We start from the raw sequence: 12,492 nt of genomic DNA on the forward strand, positions 1-12,492 counted from the left end.
CAGTAGGTTTGTGATTCTTGTTGAGAAGTTTCCTTTGTTTATCCTTTAATCCTCTTTTTAGCCCTGATATCTGATGCACAGCTCACCGTAGTGAAAACCACAGTGTAAACCACGGGGATTTGCTCAGAAGAAGAAATTAGAAATATGAATGAGTTGAGAAAAATAAGAGGAAAAGTCAGGTAGAGATTAGTGGGGGGGGAAATGGACAAGTGGAAAAAGAACGAGAAGAACATGAAGAAACTAGAGAACGATTTAAACACTAGCTCAGTTCTGCAGATATATAGTCTTTTATAACCTTTGACCTATAATGAGTACAGGTGTGTGTGTGTGTGTGTAAGATCATGGATAAAACAGGATATCTCCAGTGTGTTATTGCATCGTACACACACACAAGATGTGATTCATTTTAGCGCCCTCTGTGCTCATTCAGGTGGAAAATAAATGCTTTTATGGTCTTAGGCTGTTTGTGTGTGTGTGTGTGTGTGTGTGTGTGTGTGTGTGTGTGTGTGTGTGTGTGTGTGTGTGTGTGTGTGTGTGTGTGTGTGTGTGTGTGTGTGTGTGTGTGTGTGTGTGTGTGTGTGTGTGTGTGTGTGTGTGTGTGTGTGTGTGTGTGTGTGTGTGTGTTAATAATGTAGGAAGTCACTTGAAGGTCTAACATAAGGTATTTAAATCTCCCTGCTTATGAACTGCACCTAAGACAAGTTTTACACTTTCTACTTTACAGGCATCATTTTGTCTTAATTCAGACGAGATAGAAAACAGACAGTATGTTTCCTCTGATAGATGAGTATACTTCTGCATTAGAAGGCTTTGACAAGTACCTCTAATCCTCTCTGTTAAATGAGGTCTGCTTTAAAGGGATAGTTTGATGTTTTTGAAAATCGTGCTTAATAGGTATGGTACAGGACAACCCTCAGTCAGTCTCAAAAATCCTAAATACCAGCGGGGCTCTAAAAATGACTGAAGCCATGTTAGTCTCTGTTAGAGTTTCTGTTTCCAAGAGAAGTACTACTCAGACTTCTGTGTCCCACTTGGTTCTAGTTTGATGTTCATTCTTTCAAAATGCAGCCGCTATTGAATAAACACAAAATACCCTGGATGTTTTTCACTGAAAAAAAAAAAAAAACTTCCAGTGGGTAAAGGAGTGCCAAGCAGACGAAAGAAAAACAAACAAGAACAATCATTAAGAAAGAATGATAGTTAGGGCTATCTATTTTAAGACACAGTGACCTGGCATCAGTCTGCATTGTTTTCCTTCACCTTTAGTTCTTCAGTATGTTTTCAGAACTGCGGTCCGTCTGTCTGTCTGTGTTTGTGAGAGCAGAGCATGAAGAAGGTGCATCATTACTTGCTGGTGTGATTGGCATCCTGGACTGACAGATCTCCTTTTGGGGCCGACTGCACACGGGCAAACACTCTGTGGATACATTAAAGACAAGAAAAAAAGCAAAGTTGTACACTTCCTCTGGACATGCACACTTAATATGTGTTGGTGTGTCTCCCTACATTGTGCTGTGTGTCTTAGTGAGTCTCCTCCTTCATTATTCATGTCCCATTTGTGCAGATGGTGTGTTGTCTGAAGTTAACAAGCAAAACAGGGTAGAAATGCATCATACTACAGTCTGTGTCTCACCCTCTTCTTTATCTATTCCTTCTTTGTTGTTTGTCCTTGTTGATGTTTTCTGCAGGCGGCTCACTACAGAGATTTGGTCTACAACTCTGCTCTGTATCTGTATCTGCAGCCAAGCCACTGACCTAATATGTGCATATGTGAGAGAGCGAGAGAGCGGGGTAGAAAGAAAGATTTTCAGCCCGATTAGCAGTTGGGAGTGAGACGTAGTGCTCAATTATTTAGCTACTGTCTACTTGAGCCGATACTTGCAAACTTCTGGAAAGAGGCATAAAGATGGGGAGGCAGAGAAATACTGTGCATGGAGTGAAAAGCATGCAGCCACTGGCAGGTGTTATGCTTGTAACTGGGGAGAATTGACGGCAACACGGGACGACGTTTTTCCAACTACTGCTCTGCATAAAAGGCCCCTCTGCCCTGACGAGTATAAAGATGCCTGCTGGCGGAAGTATGAAGTTTGTTGTGCCCTAGTTGAGAAAGGCAGCGCACTAAGCCGGCTCAGGCTACATATTTTAATATACATGGCAAAGTAAATAATACAATTGGCACAGACAGATAAGTCACTTGTTCAGCAGGGTTGAAACAAGCTCAGCATCTTTGACCTTTTTAAATGTTTGATACTGCATTTCATTTAGGGCTTTCACACTTGCAGAAAACTTCTGATATTTGCTGGAGGAGCTGCATGTGTGAACGCAAACAGCCACATTTTTCACTCTTGAGTTTCTCCTAACAGACCCCTAGTATTTTTTTCTGCATCAAGTGTGAGTGAGCTGATGTGAGAAGGCATGCAGGATATTATCTGGAGAATTCAGCTTGAGCCGATAGGAGGGGGTGTGACATTTATATCCTTCCTGTGACTGGAGTCAGTGCATTCACTGACTGTCTGCCCGCTGTTTTGTTGATAGTGTGATTCTGTTGAACTACACCCAACATTCATATAAAGGCAAAAATTCTCATTATTGTAGTGTAGAGTATGTGTTGTATAGAGGACTCTGTTGCTCCGTCTGCTACTTCCGCGTCTTTTTTACGTCATGTCTTACCTCGGGAGACCCCCCCCACCTCCCCTCCTGTCTGACAGGGATAGTCTCCTGCTGTAAAGTGCATATGTCGTCATGAGTCTAGATTTGCCTCTTAAAAGAAAGTTTTTTTTCTTGCCACTGTAACTTTTGCTAAATGTAGCTCAGCGCTACGCTCATGATGGATTAACGCTGGTTTTTTGTAATTTAGCAATGAGTAAGGTCTTTTACCTGCTTTTTGCAAAGTGTCTCGAGATAAAACTTGTTATGAATCGGTGCTATACAAATACAAATTGATTGATTAATTGAACCCTTACTCAGCACAGATTTAGCTCTGTAGGAAAAAAAAAGAAATGGAGTTAACTGCAATCTGCTTCCCTAACGGAGAGCTCTGTGTGTACAGTTTGATCAGTGAGAGGTTGGAAAACAACAAGTGTTTCATCAGCAGCCTCAGTATTTCATCACCTGTTAGCTCAAAGCTCAAGTCTGGCAAATATGATGCCCGTTGAAACTAGACGGTGCCCTGCTGAGAACTTCAACCTGAAGAAACTCTAGTAATACACACACACACACACACACACACACACACACACTTTTATCATGACCGTAGTCCGCTGTATGACTTTGTGCTCATAAGCAGTTCAGCTTTAGAAACCGTGGTAAATCACAGTTTGGTGTGTTTGTGTACACATGTATTGGGTGTGTTGTTTACCTTTAGAGTCGTGTTCCAGCGCTGACTCTGTTGTGACCTTTACGCTAAGCCGTGCTGGATTTAATCAACAGCGGCCTCCCTACAAATCACACACACACACACGCACACACACACCGCTAAGAAATCTGTGCATTCATACACAAACGCACACACACAGACTGCCAAGTCAGGCCTTCTTTTCTGTAAATAATGGTTCGGTTTGCTGTATTCCAGATTCTTTGTTTGCACTCCATTATTCAGAAAAGGCCATGCGTCAAACCTATTAAAATATAGATTTAGTAACTGGCATACAGCAACAGCTTGCTGTGTATCAGCCTCGTTCTTTGTAGAAACTGGAACAAACAGTCGGCCTTTTGGCCTTTTCTTGGAAAAAGTTGAAATACAGATTTTAAAGAAACGTGATTTTTCAGGCCAGTAATGTGAGGGAGTTTTGAGATCTTCTGTCAGGAAACCGGCTGATATCAAGAGGGTTGTATGAATGGGTCATTTTATAAGAATGAACTATATGTCACTACTCGGCTACTCCTCTAACGTCAGTCAGGAATATATTAAAGTACATGAACGGCAGCATTATCAACGTGAAGGCACTCAAACATCAGATGGCTTCATTAATGTTTACTTTATCATTTATAATCAATATTTCTTTTGCGTTATCTTGAAGGCAGCACCTTTAACCACAGTGATAAGTATTAGGGCTGGGAATCTTTGGGTGTCTCATGATTTGATTGAGAATCTATTTTCATTTCAAAAAGATTCTTGCTACATGGATTCAAAGTCTATTCATGAGTGAGTACATACTTCAGGATCTACACCAGTCATCTTTGAGACTGGCTGAATTACTTGCTGCTGCATTTGGCATTCTGCTGAGTTAAAGAGCTAGTCTTAGCACTTAGCGCCAAAAACAACATGATTTTTGGGAGTTATGAATCTATTTAAAACTCGCATTAATCAATTTTTTCCCTCACCTTTAAGAAATAATATTCCGTCAACGTGTAAAACAGATTTTTGTTTTTAAAAGCCAGATCGATATGAGATATTTGGGGCTGATATTGATATTGGGGAGGGAAAAAAATTATACCAAGATATTGGCCAATTTCTTTCTTAGATCTATGTTTCGATCTGTAGAGAGAGATAGATATTCACATTTATTGCGTTGATCCCTCAAATGCAGTTATCAAACACTTGTGGAAAAGATATTTATTGAAGACACTCAGCTTGAAAGTATCTGTTCATGTACGTGCATCACCGCTTGACACTCTGGCGAGTGATGATGCTTGTTGTAATCCATATAGCGCCCTCTGCTGGTGAACGAGAACTGCTAGTGTCATATATTGAAACTCAAATGCTTTTTGCTATTAGAATGAATCTACAAATATCTGCATATATCTGCCGCTAACGCTAGTCACTGGATATGCTATTATCGGTCGAGCTCTCGTATTTTTAACTTAAAATCAGGAAAGGAAGTAATAGCTTCACCTTTCAGATAAATGTTTTGGGATATAAAGCACAATATTTGTATCTTAAATATGTTGGAATTTAAGTTAAAAGAGTTTTAATTATGGAGATACTTGAATCCAGCATGAATCTTCAACGATTCCTTTTTCACATTCTGCCACTGTACAGGGATGTTTTTATTTTAAATACCAAAGAATACAATGTGCCTGTTATCTGGTTTTCCTCCGCATTGTTGGACCCTCTAAAATAATGCTTGCATTTGAAAATGATGATCCTAAAATAATGTGTTGTCCTCTCTGCCCTCTTCCCTCGTCTGTGTGTTCAGAATCTCCTGTCGGAGAAAGTTGACCAGATGATGGAGTGGTCCTCCCGGCGTTCGGTCGTCCGGATGAACGGGGACAAGTTCCGTCGCTTCGTCAAGGCCCCGCCCAGGAACTACTCTGTCATCGTCATGTTCACCGCCCTGCAGCCTCAGAGGCAGTGCTCTGTCTGCAGGTATGCACACACACACACACACACACCAATGCACCCAGTGTAGGCCACAATCTGCCATAGCTGCCTCCTGACCTTAACAGACATCTCTCTGTCCTCCTCTCTGTTCTCCGCTGAGGTGACTCAGTGATCTGAAGTTCACCGGCATTGAAATCTCCCACAAACAAGAAGAAGAACTCACAGGCCCGAGAAGTCATCTGATATATATATTACATGTACCATCCTTCCACGTATAGCTCAGGAAACACAACAAACAGCATTTCATTACCAGCAAGAACCAGCGAGTCACTTTGACATTTGGTTCAAAGGGACTCCAGCCAGCTTTGCTATCACAGTGGAATGAATAAGTTCCACCAACAGGACATGTGTACTCACTCAGCATTAAATGCATGAGACGCTCTTCTAAAAATCCCTACAGCAAGATTCACATTTGACTTTTCTTTTCAAACTCAGTGTTGCGTCATGTTGCAGCAGAATCAGGGCGATGCAGCCAGACCCCAAAGTGCAGATACAAGACGAGAGGTTTGATTTTAACTTAGTTTCAGATGTTGCTCCTGTCTGAATCATATATCCCTGGCAGTGCTATGATTTCAGCACCATGGACAGCTCCTCCATTACCGTCCTGTTGAATGAGACCACAGGGAAAACTACCGGGAAAAAGTTAGCAACAGCGAATAACAACATCAAATTTAACTGATTAAACACCAAAGTGTGTTTGTTAAAGGAACAATATGTAGAATTTTATGACCGTGTTTACATTAAAATATTTTAATTAGATAAAAACGGACTAAATCTGTTTTATTTAATTTTTTAGTATTTACATTCCCTCAAATATTTCCATCAGTTATCGAAGCCGGAGAAATCCTTAATTTTATAGTTGTAACTGAACGACGCCATGACAGAGCCACCGTGACAGACAGGATGTTTATCGTTGCCATGGAAACACCGGATGTTACTGTACGTTCAAGACCGCTACACAGCTGCTACTGAAAGCTGCTGTACTGTTGCTGTATGTGCTGCTGTGTAAAAAAAAATGTCTCTTCCTAAGGTCGGTTCCGCCCGTTAGTCGTCACTACGGTCAACGTGGAGTTCGGTTTCATCCATGAATTTGCATGCATGGTCTCTCTGGTCTTAAGTCTGAGGCCTTGACCGCTCCGTCTGTGTAGTTTAAACTAAGTAGTTGACCCGTGTCCTGGTCTCTCACGGGAACTTCAGCTCGTTGATGAAATAAACATTGACCTTCTCCATCCTGACCCTGATACTCTAATCTGCCACTTTGCGACTTCAGCAGTCGCTTGATAAGATAACTTATTTATTACTCATGGAGGCACCCTCAACATCCCCCTCTCTCTCTTCCTCTCTCTCTCTCGCCTGCTCGCTCCCATTTGTTCAACCTCACATACATGAAGTCTAGTTTAGCTTTCTTTTTTTTTTTTTTTGCCTTGTCTTACATTTTAATGTCATTTTGCTTCATTGGCATAACTCTAATTGTGTACAAGATCACCACAGCAGGTAGGAGAGATAGTCACACACTCATAAATCTTCTTACCATTTGCTGACACACACACACAGCACGGCGCGAGACTATTTTTATTCTTTTCAATTGCCAGATGCATTCATTAATGTCAATCTGTTCTCATTTACTTGTATTCCTTTATTTATATTCCCTTTCTATCTCATCCATCTTCTTCTCCTCTCTCTCTCTCTCTCTCTCTGCCTCTCCATTTCCTCAGGCCTTCTCTTCATTAACATTAGCGATAGCATCACATCATTAGTAAAAGAGAGCGACACTCAGAGTTTAAGTGAGAGATGGATGTTAGATGGTGACCTCGGCGTCCGTGTTGAGAGGTTTCTGTCTGGCAGTGAAAACGACGGCTGAACTCTGGGGTCCTTCAACGTGACTATCAAGCTTTGTCTCGTACCCTACTGGGCTTCAGACCAACTCTCTTCTTATTAAACAGATACTCAGAAACGGCACCTACCTCAAAATATTGACTCAACTTTAAAGCTTGATGGCCAGTATTTACCGTGACATCAATGCACAGCGGCATTAAACATGATAAAGTGGATCAGGGCTGCAAAAAAGACTCAAAAGTCCTTATTCACTCCTGCAGCACACACCGTGCATGCAGTCTGTGTGTCCCCTTTCATATAAAAATGTTCAACGCTGCCGTCACAGACATATCAGCACGATGCTCGAGGCAGACGCTCAATCACAGATTTAAAATGAGAATATTCCCGCTTCTTGCAGCAGCACCTCGTCCTACTGCTCGTTAACGCTGTGGCCACATATAGCAGAGCAGATGTGCTGCTGATTCTTTTTAGTAGCTTCACCTGCAGCGCACACGATGGAGGCTGGCGTGAGTCACAGGCAGCTCAAGACAGTGAGCTTGTGTTTAATTAGAAGTGACTATCACGGGGTGCGCATGGAGACTAAACGTAACTTTGAACATCGTAAGACATTGTTGATGACGTAAGTTACACAATTGCAAGCCACAAGTTTGTTTTTTAAATTTTGAGAAAAAAAATGTCGCGCTTGGAAGTCGGATGGCGGTTAGATGAGTCAAAGGACAAAATGTAACAGTGTAATGGTTTGATTGACATTTTAATTAAGGTACATATACTAAACTATAAAAGACACTTTTCATTGCAAAAAGAAAAATACCATACATACTTCTTTACTTCAGTTTCTAAGTAACCTTAAGGAAGTTTCTGAGAGGCGTAAACATTTTTCTATTGATGTGATTTTACATCATCATAGTTGCTTGGTAACTCTGTAGGGTAGAAATGAAGGGAACTCCAAAGGTTGTTGACTTCAAGTCTCTCTCTGAGGCTGTTCTTGTGTTCCTTTATTACTATAAAGCAGCCGTCTTATTTCATTTTCCCATTTCTTTATTCCACTCTACCTCCTCCTCATTAGCAGAGGAACTGTGTTCCCCTCTCCGTGTTTCTCTTTTTATTTCAAAAGATGCAGCACATGTCGGACCTCTTTGTTTCTTTTTGTCACATGCAGTTAGATCTCAGGATTTTCCTTTTAATGATTAGCCACAGTTTCATGTGGAAAGTTTCCACAGAGCTGTACAGTTTAAATCGATGCTGCCAGATGTGCCCATGTTGCTTGTTCTGACTGTTCCTCGCAGCTTACTGCACATTTAGGATAGAGATGTTTAGAGCAGATGTGAAGAACAGAAGACGTGCCGTTAGAGATGTTGTTTTTCAGTTTTAATGTGACAATACATTTTATTTATTTCATGCTCAAATATACATCATAACCCTGAAATACGCCTCATCTCCAAATGTGTGCAATCATTTTAAGTAAAGGAAGTAAACAAGACTATAGTTTTATAAAGTTAAAGTTTAGAGCAGCTGTGGCTCAGTTGTAGAGACGGTCGTCTCTCAACGGGAAGGTAAGAGGTACGATTCCCCAGCTCCTTCAGCAACATGTCCGATGTGTCCTTGGGCAAGACACTTAACCCCAAGTTTCTCCCTCTGCTTTGTCGGTGGCGTATGCATGTGTGCTCTTGCTCTTAAAATATGTACAGATGACTTCAGATTACTTACAAAAATAGAAATATACATGTATAGCTGTAAGGTGTGTGTTCAGTTATACAGAGATAAGTAGTGCAGATGATGGTTCAGACTGTATTGTTCATGGTGGTTTGAAGCTGCTGGATCTTCTCTTTTCAGCTCACGTGACGTGCTGCAGTGTTTGCACATCGATGTTCCTCACCCAGCTGGTACTCAACTTTTTGGTCACACACAGATCAGCAGACACTTATCACATACAGGCACACACACATACAAAGTAATACACAGGGAATGTATTAAGGTCTCTGTCAGATTTTGAGATTAGAAACAAGTTTAAAGGACGCTTGTGCAACTTTTTGATCTAGTAGATGTCGCCCTTGAGCACCAACATGAAACCAAAACAAACAGCTGTTTGGCCACACCTCCTCCGCCTCAGCTCTCCTTGAGCAAAGTCCTCTTTGGCTCGAGCTGCAGTTGCTCGTGGCCTGCATTGTTGTGTTAGTAGGCTAATGTTAGCGCATTTTAGTTAGCTCACATTGCATGTCAATTGACACGAAATGACCGTGATCTAAAAACACTTATGTGACATTCAAATAATCAGTGAGTATATTTTCTTCTTCTCTCTAGTCCTTGACTAAAACAGCTTTATACTCAAGGGGAGGAGCCGGCCGTCCCGTCCATGTAAACACGGCTCTGACAACAACACAGCCAGCGGGACTCGAGCTTCTCACTCATTGTAGACAGTCATGACTCAGAGACACATTCACACAGGATATACTTGATTTCTGATATATTTGCACATTCTTACTTTAACAACAAATGAGCATTAACGCTTTACTTTGTATCAAATCAAACACGCAGAAATTCACTAAATGCGTGTCTTCACAGCCCCATCAGGCGAAAAAAAGAGAAGATGAAGATTTGAAACAATGGAGTTAAATGATAAATGAACAAAGAGTAGGAACACAACAGTTTACAATGTACCGCCGACAGAACGTACTGGTCATATATATAATTCATGTTGGTACAACAGATCGTTCATGAGGGAGTTCACAGCAGACTGTAGCATTCTCATTAGCAGACGTCAACAAATAAAAGATTAAATTAGTTTTGTAATTATTAAATAATAACGTTGTTAGCGTGTTGTGCTGGTTTATTTATATGTGACTGATATTAAAACTGTAGGTTGGTTTGTTGTAATACTCATGTGGACAATATAGGAATCACACTGTCTGACTTTTAAACTTTGAAAGTGATAGTTTTTTGATTTATAAGTGGGGTTGTGTGAGATACTCCTCACAGGTGATGCCCATTGGTTTCGGCCACTTTAATCAGAAACTGGTCAGAGTTCCAGCACGGACACCAGGGCTTTATAACCCTGCAGACGGGGCAGTTTGTACCATGTAATTTAGCTAACATTAAAGAAGCATGGATAAAAGATCAAAACGGGTACTGCAGTCCAAATTCTAAACATTAGAGAGCTGTCTCCCCCGCCCCCTCCTCTCTATAGTTGATGCTCACGCAGGTTGCCATGTGGTGGACACTAAAGCTTCAGTGTTTAGCCAGCTCTGCATCGGTCTGTAAACCTTTCTGCGTTCTAACCTCTCTCCATTTTTCAAAAGCATCTCCAATATTGATCCTAGTTTGAGCACGTTTCTGCTCGTGGAGCTTATTAGAAACATGCAGAGGCTTTTTAGGTCGGGTACAATCACTTCTATCTGAACCAGTTCTTTTGTTTTTGCTTTCATCGCTGCAGCACCTGTTGGTTTGACCTGATAACTGCTCTCATATCTGACAAACAGAGGGGCGTCCAAAACGGCCGTGTGGGGGTGCCTTAAAACCGCCTACCTTCTCTGGTCCAAACAAATCCAGAGCATTCACTTTTACTGTCAGCAAGCTACTTTGTTTGAGCACTACCTCGACACACCTCATATGTCTTCCTCTGGGACTACTGCACATTGCTCTGCCCATATTCAGACTGTTGTCACAGAAAAATAAACCAAAATAGATATAAGAAAGCTGTTCAGGAACAATTTAACTGAGGGGGGCTGTTCATGCCATTATTAGACAGACAGGTCGGTGGATAGAGTTGGAAATCAGAATGAAAGGAGCCACATGTCGGATCCGAACGTGGGCCTCCCGCTTCAGGGACTATAGCCTCTATACATGGGGCACACGGACTAACCACTAGGCCAATGCCGCCCAAAAACATATAGAATCGATACATCAACACCTAGTGGTGTGCAGAGACGGAACAGAGAAAAGCACGGCTGTAATCCCCGACAGTCTGCTGGCCCGAATTTCAACTTCATCTCTGCCGACTTTTTTAAACCTGTAGACACTTCAAAGGGAAACCCCCGAACATTCGCTGCAAAGATAACAATGTAACATCACTGCACATAACACATCCTGACAGACAATTTCTCACTAATTAAAGCCAACACAATAGGCAGATGACACGATGTCAAAGTGAAGTTTAGCAGCAAACGGAGTTAAAAAAAGAGAGAGAGGGAGGAGGGAGATGGAGAGGTAATAGAAAATACCCCCATTGTGTCACTTTAGTGTTTTAACTTGTCATGGAGGAGGATGAGGTGATAGACTCAGCTGACCGTGACTGGTCAAAGTAACGGCTTTATTCGACTGACTTCATAGGAAGTAAAAATAATATGACCTGAGATTAGAGTGTCATAAAAACCATTGTGGCATCAAAAGAGAGAGACACTCCCGAAGATCTTGTGAACGCTTTCATCTTCTCTCGTCCTCCTCCATATTGTGACACTTTTCCGCAGCCTGGCTCTGCCTCTTCCATTGTGTGCCTTTGCTTACCCTATCTTTGCCTTTAACTCGTCCTTGTTGTGTATTCCCCCATTCTGCTCTGCATGAATCAAAAACATTCATTTGATCCTTTTTGTAGAGACGGTACCTATGGTTTGGCATAATCGAAAATAATGCATTTCTGAACATGAAAAGCAGGTTAATTAATGGAAGCAACTGAGAAGCCGAAGAAGAGTGAAGTATTTGACAACACATGTATTCAAAGGTAGAGGGGAAATAAACAACACACGCATTGACGCATCCTTGTCAACAAGACATTAAGTAAAGAACATTTTGTAGTTTGTGTTCCTGTCTGACAGTTTGACTCTACCTGAGTTTTCAAACAATGACACAAAGAAGATTTAATCTGTTGAAGAGGCAAATCCAATTTACAACATTGTGCAACATCAGTATTTAAGACCTTGGCTTAGTGGGACTGAAATTATGTTTCATTGTGACAAAAGTCAAATCTTTGATAGCTGCAGATTTCCTTGCCTATTCAGATCATTCTGAATAAGTAGTTTTGTAATTGGCACAATATTTTGAAGATTTTTTTAAAGAGTCAGCAGCTTTTTCTGCAAAATAAAATACAGACATATACAAAAGTAAAGCTGCTCCATCATCCCTTCTGGGCCTCCATACATGTGTCTACAGAGACTCTGTCCTCTGACTGGATTTTACTGTTCTTGTTTGTTTTGGTTGACTCGGGACGTTTCTGGGCGGAGCTGGTGGGTTTCCTCCAGCCAATGACAGCGCACATGGTGAGTTTGGGAGTGGATACAATTCAGCGGTTGGACGTTATTCAAACCAGTGAATTTGACGGACGTAGCGGCAAAGAAGAGAAA

The 12,492-nt window shown here is 41.4% G+C and overlaps 1 protein-coding gene across 2 annotated transcripts in view; it reads left to right on the forward strand.

The window, feature by feature from the left end:
- The window catches only part of tusc3 (tumor suppressor candidate 3), a 109,299-nt gene that overhangs the window by 55,308 nt on the left and 41,499 nt on the right, over positions 1–12,492 (forward strand). The window contains exon 2 of one of the 2 annotated variants that reach the window (XM_065954496.1): positions 5,145–5,308. In XM_065954496.1, coding sequence (XP_065810568.1) covers positions 5,166–5,308 — 143 coding nt within the window. In that variant the 5' untranslated portion in view covers positions 5,145–5,165. Of the gene's footprint in view, positions 1–5,138; positions 5,309–12,492 lie in introns of both variants that reach the window. The other variant, XM_065954495.1, reaches the window with a different exon arrangement.

The sequence above is a fragment of the Labrus bergylta genome, chromosome 1 (assembly GCF_963930695.1).
Source record: "Labrus bergylta chromosome 1, fLabBer1.1, whole genome shotgun sequence".
NCBI lineage: Eukaryota > Metazoa > Chordata > Actinopteri > Labriformes > Labridae > Labrus > Labrus bergylta.